At 44.2% G+C, this 27,222-nt stretch overlaps 1 protein-coding gene across 1 annotated transcript in view; it reads right to left on the bottom strand.

The window, feature by feature from the left end:
- Window positions 1-27,222, bottom strand: part of LOC124788223 (chordin-like protein 1) — a 560,639-nt gene that overhangs the window by 74,499 nt on the left and 458,918 nt on the right. The window contains exon 7 of the mRNA XM_047255444.1: window positions 23,900-23,914. Within this exon, the coding sequence (XP_047111400.1) occupies window positions 23,900-23,914 (15 nt within the window). The remainder of the gene's footprint in view (window positions 1-23,899; window positions 23,915-27,222) is intronic.

Raw genomic sequence — 27,222 nt, 5'->3', positions numbered from 1 at the left:
AAGTGATGGTACTGATCCCCCATGGTACGCAAAACGGGTCAGATCGCTGTTGCAGAAGCAATGAAAAAAACGTGCCTAATTTTAAACAACATAAAATCCCCAAGATTGGCAAAGTTTTGCAGAAGTTCGAAATATGGCGAGTGCTTCAATGCGACATGCTTTTAATAATTTCCACAACGAAACTCTGTCTCGGAATCTGGCAGGGAACCCAAAGAGATTTTGGCCATACATAAAGCACACTAGTGGCAAGACGCAATCAATACCTTCACCGTGCGGTAACAGCGATGAAGTCACTGACGACAGTGCCACTATAGCAGAGTTATTAAACACGGTTTTCCGAAACTCCTTCACCAAAGAAGACGAAGTAAATACTCCCGAATTCTAATCAAGAACATCTGCCAAGATGAGAAACATAGAAGTAGATATCCTCGGTGCAGCAAATCAGCTTAAATTACTTAATAAAGGCAACCCTCCGGTCCAGATTGTATACCAGTCAGGTTACTTTCAGAGTATGCTTATACAGTATCTCCATACTTAGCAATTATATACAGCCGCTCGCTCATAGAAAGATCCGTACCAAAGATTGGAAAATTGCTCAAGTCACACAAATACCCAAAAAGGGAATTAGGAGTAATCCGCTGAATTACAGGCCCATAACACTAACGTCAATTTGCAGTAGGATTTTGGAACATATACTGTATTCGAACATTATGAAGTACCTCGAAGAAAACGATTTATTGGCAGATAGTCAGCAGGGATTCAGAAAATATCGTTCTTGTGAAACACGACTAGCTCTTTATATTAATGAAGTAATGAGTGCTATCGACAGGGGGTGTCAAATTGATTCCATATTTTTAGATTTCCCGAAGGCTTTCGACACCGTTCCTCACAAACGTCTTCTAACCAAACTGCGTGCCTATGGAATATCGCCTCATTTGTGCGACTGGGTTCATGATTTCCCGTCAGAAAGGCCACAGGTCATAGTAGCAGAAGTAATATCCGGCGTTCGCCAAGGAAGTGCTATAGAGCCTCTATTGTTCCTGATCTATATTAACGACATCGGAGACAATCTCAGTAGCCATCTTAGATTGTTTGCAGATGATGTTGTCATTTACCGTCTTGCAAAGTCATCAGATGACCAAAAGGAATTGCAAAACGATTTAGATAAGATATCTGTATGGTGCGGAAAGTGGCAATTGACCCTGAATAAAGAAAAGTGTGAAAAAAATCCGCTAAATTTCCATTATGCGATAAGTCACACAAATCTGAAGGCTGTAATTCAACTAAATACTTAGGGATTAAAATTACAAATAACATAAATTGGAACGATCACATAGATAATGTTGTGGGTAGAGCAAATCAAAGACTGCGATTCGTGGGCAGAGCACTTAGAAAGTGCAACAGGTTTACTAAAGAGACTGCTTACACCACACTAGTCCGTCCTATCCTGGAGTATTGCTCTGCGGTGTGGGATCCGCATCAGGTGGGAACGACGGATGACATCGAAAAAGTTCAAAGAAGGGCAGCACGTTTTGTATTGTCGCCAAATGGGGGAGATAGTGCCACAGACTTGATACATGAATTAGAGTGGAATTCATTAAAACAAAGGCGTTTTTAGTTGCGACGGGATCTTCTCATGAAATTTCAATCCCCAGTTTTCTCCTCCGATTGCGAAAACATTCTGTTGGCACCCACCTACATAGAGATAAATATGATAAAATAAGAGAAATCAGGGCTCGCACAGTTAGTTCAACGTGGGATATTACTTTCTGTACATCTACAAAGATTTTGACAGTAAAGTTGTACTTCGCATTGCTCGCTCGTAGAATCTGGCCGAGATGGATCTGCATTCACATAGAGCGGCAATTCTTCCTCAGCTTGAAACAGTTTCCAATCACTGTCGGTAGAATTTTACCGCGACCAGTGCTCTTATATTGTGTCACATGCTGCGAGTAGCACACCATTTTTTTTTAGGTATTCTGAACAGTGCGAGTTGATACATCAAGAAATCGGGCTACTTCATTAATGTTGTGTTAACGGGCACGTCCAAACACAATAAAGCCTTCCTGCCATTTTTTTAGTCTCTAGGTCTGATTCCATACAATCGTACCACTATATACCAACAACAGAACTCCGAGGGAATTACTTTGCTCTTTAAGAGGGTAAGATCGAAGTTCTGTCCACTTGAGACAACTAAATATCCCGAAATCGACGCATCGTAGAAAAAAAGTTTTACGTGAAAAATTAATATTAGTTAAGGAGACATCTGTCTGTGCTACAGATGGTCACCTCCTAAACAACCCTCCTGCGTGGGGTGGACAACTACGTATTTTCAAATGGGAACCCCCAGTTTTCATTGCATAGTAGCTGAGAACCTAGTATTGCTCAGGTATTCATTTTGCCAATTTCCTGTTAGAAACAAAAACAGAAAATGAACTGTGTTTATAGTGTAATATCCCGGACAGTTTGCGTACGCTGGGCATAGCTGCTTCGAGTCTCTGCGACGCGACTGTCTAAACGTCTGTATGGCAACATCTCCGCATAGCTCTATAGATGGGGGCTGTTTTCGCCTACAGCCGTCTGAGCTTCGAAACGCTACCAGGCGTCAGGGATTTTCTATAGTTGACTCTTCTGAGTAGTGTCTTAGTACTGAACAATAAATGTATTAAAATTTATGTATGATCCGGCATTTTTTCTGGTATCTCAGTGCTTATAGCATAATATCTCTTGAACTATGTACACACATCACAAAATGTTTTGCATCACCCCGGTTCCCAGAACTCCTGAAGACGTTGACTACGGATATTGTATCACGGACACAGTCCCTTTGACTGTTCAGAGATGTCACTAAATCGGCCCAAAGATGTAAACAACTATGCATGAGCCTATTAGACGGAGGGGGTACGACAGCCGATCAGTTCCAGTCATTCCACCAGGAAGGAGGTGCACGGTTCGTGTTGTCTGTAGTTCAACCATGCCTAGGTGGTCAATACCGCGGTTCGATCGCGTCCGCATTGTTACTTTGTGCCAGGATGGGCTCTCAACAAGGGAAGTGTCCAAGCATCTCGAAGGGCACCAAAGCGATGTCGTTCGGACATGGAGAAGATACAGAGAGACAGGAACTGTCGATGACATGCCTCATTCAGGCCGCTCAAGGGCTAATATTGCAGTGGATGACCGCTACCTACGGATTATGGTTCGGAGGAACCCTGACAGCAACGCCACCATGTTTTTCGTGCACCCACAGGACGTCGTGTTACGACTCAAAATGTGCGCAATAGGTTACATGATGCGCAACTTCACTCCCGATGTACATGGCGAGGTCCATCTTTGCAAACACGACACCATGCAGCGCGGTACAGATGGGGCCAGCAACTCGCCGAATGGACCGCTCAGGGTTGGCATCACGTTCTCTTCACCGATGAGTGTCGCATATGCCTTCAACCAGACAATCGCCGTATTTGGAGGCAACTCGGCCAGGCTGAACGCCTTAGACACACTGTCCAGCGAGTGCAGCAAGATGGAAGTTCCCTTCTGTTTTGGGGTGGCATTACGTGGGGCCGATGTACGTAGCAAGTGGTCATGGAGGGCGCCATAATGGCTGTACGATACGTGAATGCCATCATCCGACCGACAGTGCAACCATATCGGGAGCATTTGGCGAGGCATTCGACTTCATGGACGACAATTCGCGCCCCCATCGTGCAAATCTTGTGAATGACTTTCTTCAGGATAACAATATCGCTCGACTAGAGTGGCCAGCATGTTCTCCAGACATGAATCCTATTGATCACGCCTGGGATAGATTGAAAAGGGCTGTTTATGGACGACGTGACCCACCAACCACTCTGAGGGATCTGCGCCGAATCGCCGTTGAGGAGTGGGACAGTCTGGACCAACACTGGACCAACATCGCCTTGATGGACATGTGGATGGTAAGCCACGACAAATATAGGCATGCATCAATGCAAGAGGACGTGCTACTGGGTATTAGAGGTACCTGTGTGTACAGCAATATGGACCACCACCTCATGGTACAACATGCAATGTGTGGTTTTCATGAGCATTAAAAAGGGCAGAAATGATGTTTATGCTGATCTCTATTCAAGTTTTCTTAATAGGTTCCGGAGCTCTCGGTAGCGAGGTGAAGCAAAACTTTTTTTGATGGTGTATTGTACAACGCTACATTTGTGTAGTTACGTTCAGCGGCATTTGTGGATACTGTCTGAAAAATGTTTTGCGAATAGAGTTAGTAGCAAAGAAGCACAATGCGGCAGTTAATCACCTATTACAGTGTGATACCGTGATATAATTTTGTAGTTGCATTTTGTTGCATATGTGGTGGATACTGCCTGCGACATTTATTGCAAATAGAAACAGTCGCACAGAAGTGATAAATTTAAACGTTACACATGATAAGGCACATTTTCCACAAATTTCATTGATTATGACGTCATATATCCTGAACTGTGATAGGTAGGTGATTCTTAGACCGACAGCGATTGTTGTCAGTCAGTAAGGGATATGTGTACTAAACAGGTTTGGTTGAAATCGGTCCAGTGATTTAGGAGACGTGGAACACACACACACACACACACACACACACACACACACACACACACACACACACATATTTTCATAATATGCGTAGATTCGGATTCTACGGAAAAAAACCACGTACGGTTTCCAGTGGTGACAGATGGCACTATAATCATCAAATATCAAGCGTACCTGTTTTTGTGATTAAGAAACGAAGCATTTGATTCCACATTTCGTTTACGATTTTAATGTAGATCATTTTATTCTGACGGTGAATAATTATGTTCCAAATTTGTTTTAGTATTGTAAATTTGATTATAGAGTAGAAATAATACGGCTACACATTGACATCTCCGGCAAATAAGCTACTTGTATGGTAAGGTAGTTTTCTGTTCCCTACGGGATTGGTTGTGGTGAGTCACCAACCCATAGGAATGTTTGACTTCGGTAACCGTCCTCGAACCCCGCCATCAGGATGACTTATTTCGCTGTGCGTTTTCACCCAACCGCCGTAACTTTCGCGCTGGCCGCTATGCGACTACCGGCGGAATACGAACCGCAGCAATTCCAATAAGGTAAAACGTCGATGAAGCGATAGTGACAGGTGCGTCTGCCATGAGTACACACGTATCGGCCGGCCGCTGTGACCGCGCGGTACTAGGCACTTCAGTCCGGAACCGCGCTGCTGCTACGGTCGCAGGTTCGAATCCTGCCTCGGGCATGGATGTGTGTGATGTCCTTAGGTTAGTTAGGTTTAAGTAGTTCTAAGTCTAGGAGACTGATGACCTCAGATGTTAAGTCCCATAGTGCTTAGAGCCATCTGAACATTTTTTTGAACACATGTATCATGAAAACACACTCTCGCTCACCGATATCAGTCGTCCTGATGGAAAGACGCAAGGGGACTCGCCAGAATCAACCAATGCGATGCTGAGAGGAAAGCATCCCGATGAGAACACAAAACTATTCCATCCACGACGTTGTCCATGGATCACTCTAAACTTAATTTCCGACCAGATATTGAAAGAGCTGACCATATTGCACTGTATCAAATATGCAATCTTAAATTTCGAACATAAATATCAACCATTAGAACAAAAAGCTTACATTTACACTGTAAATGAAATGTAGAATGCATTGCGTCGGTTCTCAATTGGAAAAACAGGTGCACTTGATATCTGACGATTACATCGCCGGGTGCAGCACACACTCATGGCTCTGTAATAATATTAACTTCTCGCTTAGAACTTTTTTTCCCGTACGATGCGTCGTTAGTTAGTAATAACATGAAGCTGAAATTTCGGTGACAGTGGGTTGCTAATGCGACAGAAATTGGAAACCTTAACAAAAGATTGGGAATGTATAAAGTACCTATGCGATAATTTTCCTCTATCAGAAGCGAAACTATAACAAGCCATGTCTGATACAACATTCAAAAAATGGTTATCGATATCAACTTTGACTAAAATAAAAAAATACTATGATTCGAAGGGAGGCTTGAATTTACTACGAGCAGAAGGCACAATTCGATATATTTCTAATGCAATAAAGATATCCCCACAATTATAAATCAAAATCTCAATACTGTGTATGCTCTACAATATTCATTTACTTTGTTAACCGGTTTCCGACTTAACAAGGCTGTTAACCTACCTGGCAGTCGATTCCTCCGCACATCACACACGCCGTGCGGGTAGCCGCCCCACCAGGAGGACGTGGGTAAGCTGCTCTCATCATAGCAGAGATACGAGAGATGTCCAAAAAGTAAGTTCCGATTTGTCGCGAAATGGAAACAACAGTGAAAACCAGGAACGTTTTATTTGCAACAGTTAGGTACACCTTCCACCTACTTCTTTAATTAGTCGCCGCTCCAACTTCGAGTTTTGTCGTAGTGTTGTATCAACTTTCCAGTATCCTCGTCATAGAAAGCAGCCGCCTGTGCTTTCGTCCAGTTATTTGTACTGGTCTGCAGCTCGTTGTCTGTGGAAAAATTTTGTCTTCCTACCCAGCGGTTCTTGTGAACAGAGATGAGATGGGGAGCCAATTACGGACTGTATTGTGGGTGATCAAACACTTCCCATTGGAAACGCTGCAGGAGCGTCTTCATTGCCCCTGCAGTGTGCGGCCAAGAATTGGCATGAAGAAGGAACTGGTCGACAGTTGTGTTATGTGGGCTGCATGACACAGGCGAAATCTCTAACCAGACCCTCATACTTCGCGGGAGACGCTATTCCCTACGCACCTTTACGTGCTCTCTGTTCACTCAAAACTGAAAAGAGCGACGCGACACGATCGACGGGCATACTAGAGACACTGCACAACGCATCTGTGCAAAGCTTTACCGGATTTTCCAGGTGGTTTCCATTTCGCGACCGATCGGAACTTACTTTCTGGACAACGCTCGTATTTTCCTTGTATGGTCTGGGCTGGTTTGCATGGAGTTGCATGTCACCTCCACAGCTTCTTCGGACGCCAACCTCGCCGATAGGAAGCATGCATATCGCAGCAGAGTGCGCTGTCGGCAGGGCACTATTTTACTACGCCAGTTCACGTACCCTCGCATATCCACTCGTTATTAAGGCCACCGTCGGACTGTACAAAGTTAGTTACGCCAAACACCTCAAGTCGGCGGTACCAGCAGTTCAGTTCCAGTCCTACATATTGGCAGTATCGTCCCAGCACTCCATGCCGGCATACAGAAGTTCGTTGGGGATCTTCATTAGCAGCACGTCAGCTGTCACTTGCCGGCAGCACCGGTCCAGTAACGTCCCCAGGTCTCCGTGCTGCTACCTACCACGTATGTAGGGTTCGTCGTGTAAGAACATGACAGACAACGTCACAGGAGAGGTATTTTTTGTTTTATGTAGTTCTGTCCAAGGACCGTGTAATTGAGTTTCGTTTTAATAAAGTTATTCTTTTAAAAGTGTACCAGGGCACTTCAAAAGCCATCATCAGACTTTGCATATCATCGTCGATAGTCGGCCGGTACAATACACGTGAAGACGTTTAAGCTAAACACTGAATAAGTATTAAGGGGAACGAACCAGAAAAAACATCGAAACTAAACGGCGAAAAAACAGTGCCTATATAGCAATTCAGATTAAGTTGACGATCACAATTCAGTGTAATTAATATAAGACGAGAGAAGTCAAGAACAGCTTGAAGAGGTATTACATATGAAAGACGATACAGAAACATGGTAACAGATATAACTGACAACTGTATCAGGCCCCACATCAGTGGACTCCTCCCCTCCCTCTCCATGTTTAACTACTTCCTTCCCTGCGTGGCCTATCACCTTCTCTAGGTCCCCACTTCTGTCTGCCACCATTCAGGTCTCCCTCCCTCCTCCATTCTACCACCAACTCCACATTAAAATGACATGACCCTTTTATTTACCCCCACACCCTACGATCTTCCTTACCTGGTCTAGAGAATTTCCCTAAGCACGCCCGACGTTACCTGAATGACACCATTCCAGAACGTTGGACTGGAAGAGGGGCAGCAGAAGATGAACTTCATCGCCGGTGGCCTCCCAGCTCTACAGACTTCACAGCTTGTGACTTATCTGTGGTGTTACGTAAAATGCAGCGTTTTTATCCCCCCCTCATCTACATCTACATTTACATGGTTACTTTGCAGTTCACACTTAAGTGCCTGGCAGAGGGTTCCTCGAACCATTTTCATACCATTTCTCTATCATTCCACTCTCGAATGGCGCGTGGGATAAAGGAACACCTAAATCTTTCCGTTCGAGCTCTGATTTCTCTTATTTTATCATGATGATCTTTTTTCCCTACGTAGATGGGTGTCAACAAAATATTTTCGCAAACAGAAGAGAAAGTTGGTGATTGAAATTCCGTAAATATATCTCGCCGCAAAGAAAACCGTCTTTGTTTCAGTGACTGCCACCCCAAACTCGGGTATCAAAACAGTGACACTCTCACCCCTATTGCGCGATAACACGAAACGAGCTGCCCTTCTTTGCATTTTTTCGATGTCCTCCGTCAATCCTGCCTGGTAAGGATCCCATACTGCGCAGCAATATTCCAGCAGAGGACGGACAAGTATAATGTAGGCTGTCTCTTTACTGGGTTTCTCGCACCTTCTAAGTGTTCTCCCAACAAAGCGCAGTCTTTCTTTCGCCTTCCCCACAATATTATATATGTGGTCCTTCCAATTTAAGTTGCTCGTAATTGTAATACCTAGATATTTAGTCGAATTGACAGCCCTTAGATTTGTGCGATTTATCGTATACCCAAAAACTATCGTATTTCTTTTAGTACCCATGTGGATGACCTCGCACTTTTCTTTGCTTAGTGCTGATTGCCACTTTTCGCACCATACAGAAATTCTCTCTAGATCATTTTGTTATTGGAATTGATCGTCAGACGATTTTACTAGACGGTAAATCACAGCGTCATCTGCAAACAATCTAAGGGAGCTGCTCAGATTATCACCTAGATCATTTATGTAAATCAGGAACAGCAGAGGGCCTATGACACTACCTTGCGGAACGCCAGATATCACTTCTGTTCTGCTCGATGATTTACCGTCTGTCACTACGAACTGTGACCTTTCTGAGAGGAAATCACGAATCCAGTCCCACAACTAAGACGATACTCCATACGCACGCAATTTGATTAATAGTCGCTTGTGAGGAACGGTGCAAATTCCTTCTGGAAATCTAGGAATATGGAATCGATCTGAGATCCCTTGTCGACAGCACTCATTACTTCATGGGAATAAAGAGCTAGCTGTGTTGCACAAGAACGATGTTTTCTGAATCCGTGTTCGTTATGTATCAATAAGTCATTTTCTTCAAGGTGATTCATAATGTTCGAGTACAGTGTGTGCTCGAAAATCCTCTTTCGAATTGAGGTCAGTGATATGGGCCTGTAATTTAATGGGTTACTCCCCTGCCTGTGCCTGACGCTCTTGAAAGTCTGCGACATCACATTGTTGAAGCTGCAAAATCGATGACGAGAGACCAGCAGCTTCGCGTGTGGCAGGAAATGAACCACCGTTTTGATATTTGTCGTGTAACACATGTTCTTCACATTGAATGCATAAAAATATGAACTTTTCTCGTTCCAGAAAAGCTGGAATTGTGTTTCTATCTTTTGTAGTTTTGAAGCAACAAATGTTTGAAATCTGTTCCTTCTTTTTGAACAGCCTTGCATTTCATTAACTAGATAATCTTGTTAATTGACTGGTACTGCGTCTTGTCATTCTTTCCTTGGTACGAGAGGTCCTCTGGTGGTTAAGTTCCTCTCACCGCTTCTCGCCTAAGCGGTGTTCTGGCGGTCACTCCAACAGATGGTACTGATTACTTACTACTGTCTGTTTTCATTTATTTGACTTCTTTCCGTATTTGTGTTATTTTCATATACCTCTTTGAACTCTGTAAACTTGTCCTTACGTATATCATTACCCTTTTATCTACAATTCGCCACAAGAGCGTGTCTGAATTATTGTTACTTACCATTTTCCTTTAAACAATCTAACTTTGGTCGTGTTTTAATTTATTGCATTTTATTACTGTTATGTCTTATACACCTGATAAGACTACTACAGATTTTACTGATTGTATTCATCTTTTTATCCCATATCGCACAATCATATGATTGAAGAATACTTGTACGCAGACAGTAGCGACATCTGGCGATCTAGCGACACAAACATTTTGTGGCTACTGTACTATAGTTTGTTTTGAACAGCAGCGGTGTGCGAGTGAACACGGTGTCGTGGTTAAGGGGTGACGATGTTAAACCACGAATGGAGAGAGACCCGTGTTCAAATCTCAACTACCTTGTATTGTAGTAGCAGAGAGTCGGACGTAGCAGTATGTTAAGGACGACACGGTAGCACAGGGTGTTCGGTCAGAGAGCTGGTTGGCCTCTGTAATAAAAAACTGATTGGAAGGATCAACAAACGAACCTGAACGGATTTCATCTGATGTCCACAACGATCAACAACGGACAAAATGAAAAAAAAATCACCCGTGTCCTAATTTTTTTCCCGCAAAATTATGTACTTTCCGTCCAGTCCAATTGACGTGTCTGGTCGCTGTATTCAGATTTGTGTTTGTGTCGTCGTGTAACGTCCGTTCGCAACAGCAAAGTGTAAGGAACGTATCTCTAGACGTACGTACCTTCTATTTGTTCTACACAAGTACCACATGTTACGACTCTTGCATTCCGTTTTGGAAGTTTTGAATCTTGATTTCTTTTGTTCTAACGTAGTTCACACACGATTCTTTATTGTTTTCTTTTTCTGTGAGAGGTCTATGCGGCGTCTGGTCTGCTCTCGCTATTCATCAGTCTTACTTGCGACGGTAATGTGTTCTTACCATATGACTCATATTCTATAACGATTTTATAGTATGACAATTGCTGAGACTTCGGAAAGAACAGACACGCCAGTCTTCAGAATCGTGTGCAACTGCTTTGCTGAGGCGACCGTGCAATTGCTGCAGGACCTGCGCCGTAGTCTGGTAGACAGCATCCTTCACAATGCCGCAAGGAAAGAAATCTAATGGGGTTGTGTATGAAGGCCTTGAAGGGCAAGTGAGTGGGTCCTCCTCTGCCTGTCCAGCGAACGGGAAACGAGTCTTCCGAACACTTCCTAACCGCCGACCGTCGACCTGTGGAAGTGCAAACTGTTCCAAAGTGCCCAAATAAACAGTCGAGATCAATGACGCCTCTGCAAATACGGCGAGTGTGAGGAAAGTAATGTGACTGACAACACAGTGAGTGACCTGTTGTTGTACTTGTGTAGACCAGTGCGTTCGTCCTTTCCAGAAGCTCACTCCGAGTTTCCGTACAGCCATCACGAGATTTCTGAGTGCGCCAACAGTGAATTGAACAGCGGAATTTAGAGCAACTTTATGCCTTCAAGTTTTGTGTAAACTTGGGTTAAAATGGTTCAAATGGCTCTGAGCACTATGGGACTTAACATCTGAGGTCATCAGTCCCCTAGAACTTAGAACTACTTAAACCTAACTAACCTAAGGACATCACACACATCCATGCCCGAGGCACGATTCGACCCTGCGACCGTAGCGGTCGCGCGGTTCCAGACTGGAGCGCCTAGAACCGCTCGGGCACACCGGTCGGCTGTAAACTTGGGGAATCCGTGAGTGTGACCCATGAAAAGTCAAAACAGGCCTATGGGGAACATTCCTTATGACGAACACAAGTTTTTCACTGTCACAAATCATTCTTGCAAGGTCAAGAATGCGCTGAAGATGAACCTTACTCTGATGAGCGAATCAAAGATCAAAACAATGCTGACTTTTCATCCTTTTGGATCTCTACGTCTTTGATGATACGACAGGTGTAGCTTTACATGCGAGTAAAACAGCGATTTTTTTTATCTTTGCCAGTGAGGATTCCCAGTTGTCTGTGTATAGCGTCGATCGCCCACTATTGCGGAACGACGTTCTGCGCACCGCCCCTCTGAACATCGCTTCAGGGGGCGGAAGCAGCCGCCACGTGTTTGGCCTCCGATGAAAATTTGTGTCAACAGCCTTCTTCGGGCCCCATTTCGGCGGCCGACCGCAGACTTACACGTGCTGGGCGCCGAAACAAATTGTAGATTAATCCCAGCCGTCAGTATTTGACAGGCCCCGGAAGGGTCTTCATCGGCGCGAGTGCGTTTGTTTTAATTCGTTATCGCAGTCTGGCAATCACGTTTTTCATTAGCGGCGCGTTAATAATGGAATGAGGGGGCGTATCTGGGCGGGAAGCGGGCGCGTGTGTACTCGGGGCTCGACCGCTGCGTTTAGCATAGCAGCACGTGCCGACCACGCTGCCCGCGACACGTGGCAGCGGCCGCAGACCACCGCAGCGCGGGGACACCTGTCGGCCGCGTCGCCCCAGGGCTTTCAGAGGTCCACCCTGTTGTTGTTGTGGTCTTCGGTCCAGAGACTGGTTTGATGGAGCTCTCCATGCTACTCTAGCCTGTGCAAGCTTCTTCACCTCCCAGTACCTACTACAACCTGCATCCTTCTGAATCTGCTTAGTGTATTCATCTCTTGGTCTCCCTCTACGATTGTTACCCTCCACGCTACCCTGTTACCCTCCACGCTACCCTGAAATACTAAATTGGTGATCCCTTGATGCCTTAGGACATGTCCTACCAACCGATCCCTTCTTCTAGTCAAGTTGTGCCACAAACTCCTCTTCTCCCCAATTCTCTTCAGAATCTTCTCATTAGTTATGTGATCTACCCATCTAATCTTCAGCATTCTTCTGTAGCACCACATTTCGAAACCTTCTATTCTCTTCTAATCCAAACTATTTATCGTCCATGTTTCACTTCCATTCTTGGCTACACTCCATACAAATACTTTCAGAAACGACTTCCTGACACTTAATCATCAGCAGAAGCAGCATTTTCCTGAGGATGGCGACCAGCTTGATCGCCGAAATATCGAGTCAAGTTGATTTTAGCATCCGGCAGCAAACCCGAAGAGACTTTCAAGATTGTAACAATACTTAAAAAGTGTATGCCTTCTGCAAACATGGAATAATGCTTATTGACATTAACAAACTAAAAGTAGGGTAAATTACACCTATAAGCCAAAACATTATGACCACCTGTTTAACGGCTTGTTGTTACACTTTTCAAACATAGTACAACGGAGATTCTGCCTGACATGGATTCTACGAGTCCCTGACAGGATTCCAGAAGTATGTGGCCCCAAATGTCTACGCAGAGGTCAAGCGATTCCTGCAAATTACGGGATTGTGGTTTACACAATAACTTAGAACTAATTAAGCCTAACCATCCTAAGGACATCACACACATCCATGCCCGAGGCTGGATTCGAACCTGCGACCGTAGCGGTCGCGTGGTTCCAGGCTGAAGCGCCTTGAGCCGCTCGTCCACAGCGGCCGGCTATTCGTCTCTCTTCCACTTTCATTCTTTCCTTAGGCATTCAACCTCGCAGTGAACAATGGTCATAATGTTTTGGCTCATCGATGTTGAATATCAATGGCGTCTGTTTCAGAATTCTAGTGCGAGTCATTTATAAGATATCATCATATTCTGAAAAGTTCCAACACCACGACTTCTACAATGCCCGTGGTAGCGCATAGTAAAGAGCAAGTCATACACTAGTTATGTGGATTCTGACCAGTAACGAGACAACTGGTCAACAAATGTTGTGTTCAAAATCATCACTGGCAGCGGCAGAACGCGCTCCCAGTCTGATATGAAACGACTGCTGCACACGTGCTAGCATTTCAGGGGAGAGGTACGAGCAGGATGCAGTAATATCTCGTTGCATATCATCGAGTGGAGTTCGCATATCCTGTCGACAGCGTCTTTCACCTTTCCCCAAAGAAAAAAGTGTACAGGCGTCAAATACTGAGACGAAGACATTGGTCCTCTGTGTCCTATCCAACGATTTAGAAACAATTCGTGAAGGCATGCTATAGTACTACTTGCTGAACAGCCATCATGTTGGTACCACAGTTTTCTCCAGGCTGCAGAGGAACGTCTTCTAGCATGCATGGAAGATGGTCTGCCAGGAGGCTGTGATACATGCGCGCGTTCAGTGTCCCGTCTATGAAACTCGAGCCTATGAGCTGATGGCTCACTATACCACACCACACATTTATACCCCATGGACGATGACGTGCCATCTGATCAACCCAACGGGGATTGTCAACAGTCCAACAGTGCATGTTTCGGCGGTTTACCTGGTCATAACTGGGAAACGTGGCTTCATCAGTAAACAAGACACATGATGCTTCTGGAATATCCTGTCTAGATGCCCATGTACAGAAATTAACAAGATTCTCATATAGGTTCGATGCAGCTCTTGACGGAGAGAGATGTGACAAGGACGGAACCTATGTCGATGTACAATGCATAGGACGCTTGCCTCACTCATGCAACTTCCTCGAGCGATTGCGCGAGAGCTAACGTGCGGGTCAACCGGAACAGCACTTGCTTCCTTCTGTTACTTTGTCTAGGTGTTAGACGACCACTTTCACGTAACTGGTTGGATAAATAGTTGCCGCGGTGGTTGACACCTCTTCGCATACGCCGTACAAGAACGCACACATCCATGCCCGAGGCAAGATTCGAACCTGCGACCGTAGCGGTCGCGCAGTTCGATACTGAAGCGCCTAGAACCGCTCGGCCACCGCGGCCGGCTCAAAGAAGGCTTTGAATCATTGCATCCCATATGCTCCAGATGACGTAGTGCTGCTTTTATTCGTAGTTCAAGATTAATATCTGGACGTAAATTGCAGATGACTGTAAGATTTGTAACTGAAACAGCAACCAGCTACAAGTATCGTTTAACAAGATTTCTTTGGATCAAATCATGACCGGTTTCGGATTGTTTTACAAATCGATCTTGAAGTTTCATTTCGTTTTCTTGCTGGGCTCTCGTTTCGATTCCGTTACTGGTTTGCTGCGCTAGGATAGACAGAAGCTTTTTGTCCACTATTTTTTAAAGTTTACGAAGAGTTTACTTCTTATCACCTCTGTCAATGCTTTGTGAAAAGATTTTAAAGTTATTAAAACGAGAAATGTGGTGAAAAGTTACATTTTAATAACTTTAAAACCTTTTCATAAATGCTTCGATAGAGGTCATAAAAAATAAATCTATCGTAAACGTTACCAAATACAGAACAAAAAACTTTGTCCATCCTAGTGTAGCCAACCAGTAACGGAATCAAAACGAAGCCCCAGCAAGAAAACAAAACGAAACCTGTAACAATTATCTGATGATCGAGTTTAAAAAAAATCCGAAACCTGTCACTGTATAATCCAAATGAACTTTGTTAAACCAAACGTGTGGCTGATTGCTGTTTTAATTATAAATATTATAATATTACAGCCACGGTACTCAGCATGTCAATTTTCGACAAAACAGCTTGTTTGGACAAAACAGCCAACACGTCTTACAGAAATTGTTTTACTCAGTACTCTCTCCAAGTATTACTAGAAAAAGTGGTCTTGCAAATAAGAAGAAATTTGCTGTTTGCGCCTGATAGGGCTCCAGTATATTTTAGTCTCATTGTTCGAGGTGCACTGAATTATGTCTATTACGACAAACTGATAAGTAGAGGTGGGTCAGTTCCATGGCTTGTACATTCTCTTGACCCCAGGCCTTTGGACTGTTATCTCTGGTGACATCTTACGCAGAAAACGAGCTGGCTGCACGCTCTTTTCGTCTAGATGTCATGAAAGCCTTGCGAAGCCATTCGACACCGTCATGGAGTATTTGAAATGATGAGATAGTCCAAGATTTGACGAGTGTATGCGTGTGTGCAAGTAAAAGACGTTCTTACACTCTCCATACACCATAAGAATGTCGACTGTTTCTACATTAGTAAATCCCATCACCCATTCCCGACCTAATCCTTGGACTGACGCACACTAACTGACTAGCAAGTTCTAGTGTACTCAAGGAACACACAAGCACACTCTAGGCAAACATAACAACATTGCACCTTTCAGCTGCATAGGTTGAATGCCATAAACAAGTACCTCTGTGAAAAGTATTCAAAATACGATATCTCGCACTACATCTTGCTACAAACACCACTGACATTCTAATTTACCCCACTTTCAGCCTGTTAAAGTTGATGGGCATTGTTCTATTTAAAAAGTGTATGTTTGCATAAAAAATACACTTTCTAAGTATTATTACAACCTGTTCACTGACTAACAATATGAACCCCTGACTACCAATCCATTCTGTGGAAACCACGCATCTTCGATGCAGGTCTTAACGCATCCGTCCTGGGAGTTGAGCATCTCAACGATTTTTCCCTGTTTTCGATATAGATACCGACAAGATATCGGTTCCAGGAATTCCAAGACTGTATCACAATCGCTACGGTAGTTCCTCGCACCAGCCCGAACATGTAAAAAGAAGCTAGCAGGGCATCTAAGTTTATATACACACATCAAAAAAAGTTTTGCATCACCTCTGTTCCAAGAGTTCCCGAACCTGTACAGAAAATTGGAATAGATATCAAAGTAAACATCATTTCCGCCCTTTTTATTGCTCATGAAAACCACACATTGCATGTTGTACCACCATACAGCGAGACCTCCAGTGGTGGTGGTCCAGACTGCTGTACACGCCGGTACCTCTAATACCCAGTGGCACGTCCTCTTGCATTGATGCATGCCTGTATTCGTCGTTCATCAAGGCTCTGTTGGTCCAGATTGTCCCACTCCTCAACGTCGATTCGGCGTAGATCCCTCAGAGCGGTTGGGTGTCACGTCGTCCCTAAACAGCTCTTTTCAATCTATCCTGTGCATTTTCCGCACTCAAGTCGAGCGATGCGGTTATCTTGAAGGAAGTCATTCACAAGATGTGCACGATGGTGGCCCGAATTGTCGTCCGTGTAGACGAATGCCTCGCCAATAACCTGCCGATATGGTTGCACTGTCGGTCGGAGGATGGCATTCACTTATCGTATAGCCTTTACGGCGCCTTCCATGACCACCAGCGGCGTACGTCGGCCCCACATAATGCCACCCCAAAACAGCAAGGAACATCGCCATGGAATTCGGGAGGGAAGTTGCGCATCATGCAGCCTATTGCGCACATTTTGAGTCGTAAGACAATGTCCCTGTGGCTGCACGAAAAGCATTATTCAACATGGTGGCGTTGCCGTCAGGGCAGCGTTCCTCCGAGCCATAATCCGCAGCGGTCATCCACTGCAGTAGTATTCCTTTGGCGGCCTGAAAGAGGCATGTCCTGTCTCTCTGTATCTCCTCCATGTCCGAACAACATCGCCTTGGTTCACTCCGAGACGCTTGGACACCTCCCTTGTTGAGAGCCCTTCCTGGCACAAAGTAACAATGCGGACGCGATCGAACCGCATTGTCTTACTAGAACTGATCGGCTGTCGGACGTCCTCCGTCTAATAGGCGCTGCTCATGCATGCTTTACATCTTTGGGTGGGTGTAGTGGCATCTCCGAACAGTCAAAGGGACTGCGTCTACGAGGGTTGCTTTTTAAGTAAGGGCCGTTCGCACGTATAGTCCCGTAGTTCGCGCGGAAGCCGTAACAAGCCACCGCGCCACTGCCGGCATCCTTCCCGTTGACACTGATGCAAGTTGCAGCTCTGTAGCTGACGTGTACGCATCGCTGTGCTACTATTAGTGTTTACGATTATTGAATCGCCCGCCGCGTGTGAGATACGGCCAGTGATTCGTTTTTTGACCGCGAGAAGCCTATCAGCTGCAGAAATTCATCGTCAGTTAACAGAAGTTTATGGCTTGAATGCAATGAGTGAATGTAAAGTGCGTCAATGGGTTAGAGAGTTTAAAAATGGCCGTCAAAAGGTCCATGACGAAGAACGCTCAGGCCGGCCCTCTGTGATCACTGATGATTTGGTGGCTGCACTCGAAACAAAGATTCGTGAGGACAGAAGATTCACAATTTCCACTCTTTCTTTGGAATTTCCACAAGTTTCAAGATCGGTTTTGTACAAAATTGTGTCTGAAAACCTAAACTTTAAGAAACTGTGTTCTCGGTGGGTACCCAGACTCCTCACAGAGGACCACAAAGGGAAGAGATTTGCCACTTCATTGGACTTTTTGATTCGTTACGAGGAAGAAGGGTATGACATGTTGAGTCAAATTGTCACTGGAGATGAAACATGGGTATCCCATATCACTCCCGAAAGCAAGCGACAATCGATGGAATGGCGACACACAACCTCACCCGTCAAGGTCAAAGCCAAACAGACGCTGTCAAAGCGCAAGATTATGGCAACTGTGTTCTGGGACCGGCGCGGTGTTTTGCTAGCGGACTTTATGCCACGAGGAACGACAATCAACTCAGATGCCTACTGTGCAACTCTAAAGAAGCTCCGCAGAGCAATTCAAAACAAAAGGCGCGGCATGCTGACAAAAGGAGTTTTGCTCCTGCACGATAACGCTAGGCCTCACACCTCTTAAAAGAGGCTGGGAAGTTTTGGACCATGCAACATACAGCCCCGACCTTGCTCCTAGCGATGTTCACCTTTTCCGGTACCTGAAACACCTCTTGGCGGGCAGCGCTTCAATGACGACGATGAAGTGAAAGCGGCCGTGAACTCTTGGCTGTCGGAGCAGGCGGCCGAATTCTTTGAAGAGGGAATTAAAAACTTAGTTGTACGGTATGACAAGTGCTTAAATAAACAAGGCAACTATGTAGAAAAATAGGTAAAAGTGTGTAGAATCAGAAAATAAAAGTTTTTTACAAAAGTATTTGTATCTTTTTTTAAAAATAAAAACGGCCCTTACTTAAAAAACAACCCTCGTATGATAAAATATCCACAGTCAACGTAAATCTTCAGGTGTTCTGGGGACAAGGGTGGGCCGGCCGCAGTGGTCGAGCACTTGTAGGCGCTTCAGTCTGGAACCACGCGGCTGCTACGGTCGATGGTTCGAATCCTGCCTCGGGCATGGATGTGTGTGATGTCCTTAGGTTAGACTTAGAAGTCTAGGGGACTGATGATCTCAATTGTTAAGTCCCATAGCGCTTAGAGCCATTTGAACCATTTTTTTTTAACTGGGGTGACGCAAAACTTTTTTTGATGTGTGCATGTACATATAGAAGATTTAATGCAAAATTTTTATTTATTAACTAAAACATGACTGCAACTTACATTTTATATTCGTTTATTATGCTCCTGACGGATGATGAAATCGGTGTGTGCTCTAATGGCATAAATACATTTTTTATGAAATATAATTACAATTCAACCATTTCAGATATTTTTGCTTTACTTATACTGTAAAACCTTGCTTCTTGCCGCATTATTTTTTTTACAATGCCAAGGAACCGTAGACCTTAATATGTGACACAAATTTGAACTTGCTAGGTTTACCCCTTCCTGAGAAAAAGGATTATTAACAGTCATACAGACAGACAACTAGACGGAGGAACTGACAAAAAAGCGATTCTATAAGGATTCCGTTTTGCAGATTGAGGCATGGAACCTTAAAAACTACCATACATGGGCACTGGCGATTTGCGACACCGAGCAAAGCATGTGCGGATTTTTTCTAAACGATTCCTTTCGGTTTGTTTCAGGTGCTAAATAATTACCAAAAGTGAGGACGGAATTTGTGGCGTGGTCTGCGGAAACGAAATTACCCATTGCTGTCCAAAGAAATTTCTGATGTGAATTTCAGAGGCAACTACCACATGTTAAAATGATCACGCGTTGGTAAAATTTGGAAATGTGTGGTAAGGCCTTATGGGACCAAACTGCTTCGGTCATCTGTCCCTAAGCTTACACACTACTTAATCTAACTTAAACTAAATTAAGCTAAGGACGACACACACACCCATACGGGTTCGTATGGCAACTTCTTTTACTTAATGTGACGTGTGTAACAATGCTCTTTGATGTAACGTCTTTGTAAATGTTTTCCTAATAATTTACGTCAACATAATTGATCAATGCATGTATTTTTTAAAGTAAAATTCTGTAAAAGTGCTGAAATGACCGGCAGGAAACCCGCATGGCGGGAATAAAAAAGGTTGATTTGGCGAGAGTAAAAAAGGTGGATTTTGCGGTCGAAATGCAAGGACCCTTTGTGGCAGGAGATAGTCTGTGGTTAGCATGCGAAGTGTTCGCACCTTGAGTGTTGAATGAGGCAAACATTGGTTAGCTCCGTACTACGAAAATTCGACTCTAAGAGGAGAATTTTCAGAGTCTGTTGCACAGCAAGAGCCATGGATACTTTTTCTGCCTTTTTGAGTAGCCACCTTCGTCTCATTTAATCAGTTCAGTATTATGTGACTACCTGGACCAGTTATGTGGTTTCTTAGCCACTAATAAGTCGTGTTCTTTAAACTTTGTGTCGATCATCCCTATTTTGTCCTTAGTGAGTTACCTGGACAGGGTCCTATCCCAAGTACTGCGCTATTTCTGAGTGAAAAGCAAATTACTTCTAGAATAACATTTAATAACTTTCGTGGAGTGAATCTTGTTTCTAAAGTACACTACTGGCCATTAAAATTGCTACACCAAGAAGAAATGCAAATGACAAACGGGTATTCATTGGACAAATGTATTATACTAGAACTGAAATGTGATTACATTTTCACGCAAGGTAGGTGCATAGATCCTGAGAAATCAGTAGAGGTACGGGTATAAATGTGGATACCCAGTTTGTTACTGTATAAATGAAATGTTTACGTCTCTTTCAGCTTCAAAAATTAGCCAAAGTTAATTCATAATGTTTTAGCAATGAATGTAATATTATGAAAAACAAAAACTAAATATGCTTGCACAACAACTCATTAATTATTCAAGAAGTGCGAGTAATGTGGAAACGCCTTGAATTTGTGGGAAACTGACTACTTCAAACGAAAACTATTAAAAATTTTAGGAACTATTTTAATTTATATTAAATTTAAATTACACAAAAATATTTTTAAACGCAACTGTAATAGAAAAATGCCTCATAAGCGAAGTTCACTTGCAAAAATTGCTTATGTAAATATCTCCTTCATTTCTGGCACACAAAGAGTGACTCCACTCCTCACACTCTACACATTTAATCCACAATTCTCCCTGAATGTCTTTGGAAAATGCGCCTCCACAAAAAATACAAATGGCAACTTCTTCAGTAGGTTTTTCTTCCCCAACTGGGAGATCCAAATCTATCTCGCCTGAAGAGACAATTGGTGCATTGGGCTCTTCATCTGAATCCTCAGGTAACTTAAGGAGTGTTTACTGTATTCAGCTTCCAAAATATCAAAAAACTTGTCTACAGCTTCTTTGTTGAACCCGTTTGCTCTCCACAATGAGGTCCTCATAGGTTTGTGGATTGTGAGTTTATTTCTGTATCGTCTAAGAAAAAGGTCAAACAAAGCTCTACCTGCTGCATTTGAAGTAAAAGGATGATCAATATTATTTCTTTCCGCTAGCTCATTGCCTTTGTCTTGACATCTAATCTGGTAAGGCCATAGAAGCAATTATTCATTTCAATGAGATACTGTACCAACTGTTTCTCAGTAGCATCAGGTAGTACAGGCTTACGTCCAAGTCTCAAAGAAACACATTCTTCAGGTGACATATCACTATGCACAAACCTTCGAAGTGTCGTCTGAGGTACACTGAAAGCTTTTACTGCTCTTTTTAACCCCATCTGCTTTTCCCTTAAGGCTATTATAGCCTTAATCATGCTCCCAGCATCCCACTTCTTCACAATAGCTCTTGGTTTCCGATCAGTTAGCTTTCGTGGCATCTAGAAACAGTCGTAAAACGTATTGGAAGTAATGTATTTGATGTGGAAACGTTTCCACAGAGCCAACGTATGTATGCTTCCACATTACCTACACACTGGCCTTTGTAAATTTCGGTAGATTACATTAAGCAACTATCCATTTAAGGTTGACAAACGACTGCTAAAACCTTCTATGCTGCTCCCTTTATAAGCTATCAGACGTAAAGAAAAGATAACTATAAAGTATATAGATAAATGTAATACTAAAACTTACCTCGAAAAAGGTTTAGAAAATGCGCGAACATAAACTGCATCATTGTCACGGCGTATGTTGCTCAACTGACTGCTAACCCTCTACCGTGACAAATAGGAACTATTGCGACAATTTCTGGCTGCCCTCTGCAGGGCAGCAGTCTGCAGACCAGATACTAGACGTTTCCACATTACCCACACTCTTCCACATTTACACACCTACCTCTACCCGGAACAACCACCTCTGACCGTAATAATGGCCTTGATACGCCTGGGCATTGAGTCAAACAGAGCTTCGATGGCGTGCACAGGTACAGCTGCCCATGCAGCTTCAACACGATACCACAGTTCATCAAGAGTAGTGACTGGCGTATTGTGACGAGCCAGTTGCTCGCCCACCATTGACCAGACGTTTTCAATTGGTGACAGATCTGGAGACTGTTGGCCAGGGCAGCAGTCGAACATTTTCTGTATCCAGAAAGGCCCGTACAGTTTCTAATGTGCGTTCACCGCGATGTCGCCAAACATGGATGCGACCATCATGATGCTGTAAACAGAACCTAGATTCATCCGAAAAAATGACGTTTTGCCATTCGTGCACCCAGGTTCGTCGCTGAGTACACCATCGCAGGATTGACCTACCGGAAGGTGTGCGTAAGATGGGTATCACGCATGCTGACTGAGGACCACACGCGGCAACGAGTCGATGTTTCCCGCGCATTTCCTCGGAGCATTGCAGCCGAACACAACTTTCTGGACTCAAGTTGTCACGGGTGACGAAACCTGGGCACAACACTTTACACCGGAGACCAAGCAACAATCACGCCAGTGGCGGCATCCTTCTTCGCCAAAGCTGCGGAAATTCAAACAAACACAGTCTGCCGGTAAAGTCTTGACAACCGTTTTTTGGGATCGGAAAGGAGTATTGTTGGTCGACTTTATGGCCACTGGGACCACAATTAACGCTGACAGATACTGTGAGACTCTGAAAAAACTCAAACGGGCAATTCAGAACCGGAGAAGATGAATGTTGAGAAAGGGCTTACACATTCTCCACGACAACACTCGCCCACACGTCGCTCGGCAAACCGTTGCTCTCCTGCAACAGTTTCAGTGGAACATAATTATCCATCTGACTTGGCGCCCAGTGACTATCACCTAATCAGTAGGTTAAAAGAACATTTGGCCGGAAAGCGATTCAGCTCCGACGAGGAGGTGAAAGAAGAGGTTCATAACTTTCTGAACAGATTGACGGCGAGCTGGTAAGACATGGGCAAACAAAAACTATCTCAGCGTCTACAAAAATGCATCGACAGAAATGGTGACTATGTCGAAAAATAGCTAAATGTTCAAGCTGTAAACCGATGTAAAGCATTGTAGAAATAAACAGGTCTACGTACTTATAAAAAAATAGGAGACCTTACTATTGGGATTACCCTCGCAACTAGTCAGCTTTGATCTGAGCCTACTGATAGATTAGGCTCTGGATTCCCATGCCAGCTGCTGAGCCTCGTTTTCAGTACACAGTGAGATGACAAAAGTCATAGGATACCTCCTAACATCGTGTCCGACCTTCTTTTGCCCGGTACAGTGAACCATCTCGATGAAGCATGGACTCAACAAGTCGTTGGAAGATCCCTGCCGCGCAAGTTGGCCGCGTGGTTTGAGGCGCCATGTCACGGATTACGCGGCCGCTCCCGCCGGAGGTTCGAAATGGTTCAAATGGCTCTGAGCACTATGGGTCTCAACTGCTGAGGTCATTAGTTCCCTAGAACTTAGAACTAGTTAAACCTAACTAACCTAAAGACATCACAAACATCCATGCCCGAGGCAGGATTCGAACCTGCGACCGTAGCGGTCTTGCGGTTCCAGACTGCAGCGCCTTTAACCGCACGGCCACTTCGGCCGGCTGGAGGTTCGAGTCCTCCCTCGGGCATCGATGTGTGCGTTGTTCTTAGTGTAAGGTAAAGTAGCGTGTAAGTCTAGGGACCGATGACCTCAGCAGTTTGGTCCCTTAGGAATTCCCACATTTTTTTGAAGATTCCTGCAGAAACAGCGAGCGATGCTGCCTTTAGAGCCGTCCATAATTGCGAAAGAGTTGCCGGTGCAGAATTCTGTGTACGAACTGTTCGAATATGTCCATGTCAGGCAATCTGTGTGGGCAAATCACACGCTCGAACTGTACAGACTATTCTTCAAACGAATAGCGAACAACTGTGCCTCGGTGATTTGGCGCATTATCATCCATAACAATTCCATCTTTGTTTGGGAACATGAAGTCCATGAAAGGCTGCAAATGGTCTCCAAGTAGCCGAACATAACCATTTCCAGTGAATGATCCGTTGAAATGGACCAGAGGACCCAGTTCATGAAAACACAGCCCATACCATTATGGGGCTACCACCAAACTGAAAAGTCACTTGTCGACAACTTTGGTCCACGGCTTCGTGGAATCTGCTCCACACTCGAACCCTACCATCAACTCTTACCAACTGAAATCGGGACTCGTCTGACCATGCCAGGGTTTACTAGTCGTCTAGGGTCCAACTTGTATCGTCACGAGCCCAGGAGAGCCTCTGTTGGTGATATCGTGCTGTTATCAAAGGCACTCGCATAGATCTTCTGCTGAAATATCCCATTAGCGCACTGCATTCGTCGATCTCACTGCCGCCTATGACAACATCAACCATGAGAAATTATTAGGAAAGACCTATACGAAAGACTATCACCCGACGCAATTTATGAGATGCCTATTACAAAACAGACGCTTCTTTGTTACTCTACAAAACGAAAGAAGTCGATGGAGATACAGATTAATGGCATTCCACAAGGAAGTGTGTTAGCCCCATTGTTATATAATATCTATACCAATGACCAACCAATTGAACCTGTCACAAGATCTTTCATCAATGCAGATGAGCAATTAAACAGAGAACCGACTCGTGGAGATAACATCTTGGACCTACTGATAACAAACAGACCCGAACTTTTCGACTCTGTAAGTGCAGAACAGGGAATCAGTGATCATAAGGCCGTTGCAGCATCCCTGAATATGGAAGTTAATAGGAATATAAAAAAAGGGAGGAAGGTTTATCTGTTTAGCAAGAGTAATAGAAGGCAGATTTCAGACTACCTAACAGATCAAAACGAAAATTTCTGTTCCGACACTGACAATGTTGAGTGTTTATGGAAAAAGTACAAGGCAATCGTAAAATGCGTTTTAGACAGGTACGTGCCGAGTAAAACTGTGAGGAACGGGAAAACCCACCGTGGTACAACAACAAAGTTAGGAAACTACTGCGAAAGCAAAGAGAGCTTCACTCCAAGTTTAAACGCAGCCAAAACCTCTCAGACAAACAGAAGCTAAACGATGCCAAAGCTAGCGTAAGGAGGGCTATGCGTGAATTCGAAAGTAAAATTCTATGTACCGACTTGACAGAAAATCCTAGGAAGTTCTGGTCTTACGTTAAATCAGTAAGTGGCTCGAAACAGCATATCCAGACACTCCGGGATGATGATGGCATTGAAACAGAGGATGACACGCGTAAAGCTGAAATACTAAACACCTTTTTCCCAAGCTGTTTCACAGAGGAAGACCGCACTGCAGTTTCTTCTCTAAATCCTCGCACAAACGAAAAAATGGCTGACATCGAAATAAGTGTCCAAGGAATAGAAAAGCAACTGGAATCACTCAATAGAGGAAAGTCCACTGGACCTGACGGGATACCAATTCGATTCTACACAGAGTACGCGAAAGAACTTGCCCCCTTCTAACAGCCGTGTACCGCAAGTCTCTAGAGGAACGGAGGGTTCCAAATGATTGGAAAAGAGCACAGGTAGTCCCAGTCTTCAAGAAGGGTCGTCGAGCAGATGCGCAAAACTATAGACCTATATCTCTGACGTCGATCTGTTGTAGAATTTTAGAACATGTTTTTGCTCGAGTATCATGTCGTTTCTGGAAACCCAGAATCTACTATGTAGGAATCAACATGGATTCCGGAAACAGCGATCGTGTGAGACCCAACTCGCTTTATTTGTTCATGAGACCCAGAAAATATTAGATACAGGCTCCCAGGTAGATGCTATTTTTCTTGACTTCCGGAAGGCGTTCGATACAGTTCCGCACTGTCGCCTGATAAACAAAGTAAGAGCCTACGGAATGTCAGACCAGCTGTGTGGCTGGATTGAAGAGTTTTTAGCAAACAGAACACAGCATGTTGTTATCAATGGAGAGACGTCTACAGACGTTAAAGTAACCTCTGGCGTGCCACAGGGGAGTGTTATGGGACCATTGCTTTTCACAATATATATAAATGACCTAGTAGATAGTGTCGGAAGTTCCATGCGGCTTTTCGCGGATGATGCTGTAGTATACAGAGAAGTTGCAGCATTAGAAAATTGTAGCGAAATGCAGGAAGATCTGCAGCGGATAGGCACTTGGTGCAGGGAGTGGCAACTGTCCCTTAACATAGACAGATGTAATGTATTGCGAATACATAGAAAGAAGGATCCTTTATTGTATGATTATATGATAGCGGAACAAACACTGGTAGCAGTTACTTCTGTAAAATACCTGGGAGTATGCGTGCGCAACGATTTGAAGTGGAATGATCATATAAAATTAATTGTTGGTAAGGCGGATACCAGGTTGAGATTCATTGGGAGAGTGATTAGAAAATGTAGTCCATCAACAAAGGAGGTGGCTTACAAAACACTCATTCGACCTATACTTGAGTATTGCTCATCAGTGTGGGATCCGTACCAGATCGGTTTGACGGAGGAGATAGAGAAGATCCAAAGAAGAGCGACGCGTTTCGTGACAGGGTTATTTCGTAAGCGTGATAGCGTTACGGAGATGTTTAATAAACTCAAGTGGCAGACTCTGCAAGAGAGGCGCTCTGCATCGCGGTGTAGATTGCTCACCGGGTTTCGAGAGGGTGCGTTTCTGGATGAGGTATCGAATATATTGCTTCCCCCTACTTATACCTCCCGAGGAGATCACGAATGTAAAATTAGAGAGATTAGAGCGCGCACGGAGGCTTTCAGACAGTCGTTCTTCCCGCGAACCATGAGCGACTGGAACAGGAAAGGGAGGTAATGACAGTGGCACGTAAAGTGCCCTCCGCCACACACCGTTGGTTGGCTTGCGGAGTATAAATGTAGATGTAGATGTAGATGATACAGCAGTTGCTGTCCAAACGGGGAACATTTGAGGAC

Source organism: Schistocerca piceifrons, chromosome 1 (assembly GCF_021461385.2).
Source record: "Schistocerca piceifrons isolate TAMUIC-IGC-003096 chromosome 1, iqSchPice1.1, whole genome shotgun sequence".
NCBI classification, from domain to species: domain Eukaryota; kingdom Metazoa; phylum Arthropoda; class Insecta; order Orthoptera; family Acrididae; genus Schistocerca; species Schistocerca piceifrons.
This window is presented reverse-complemented; position numbering and strand designations above follow the sequence as displayed.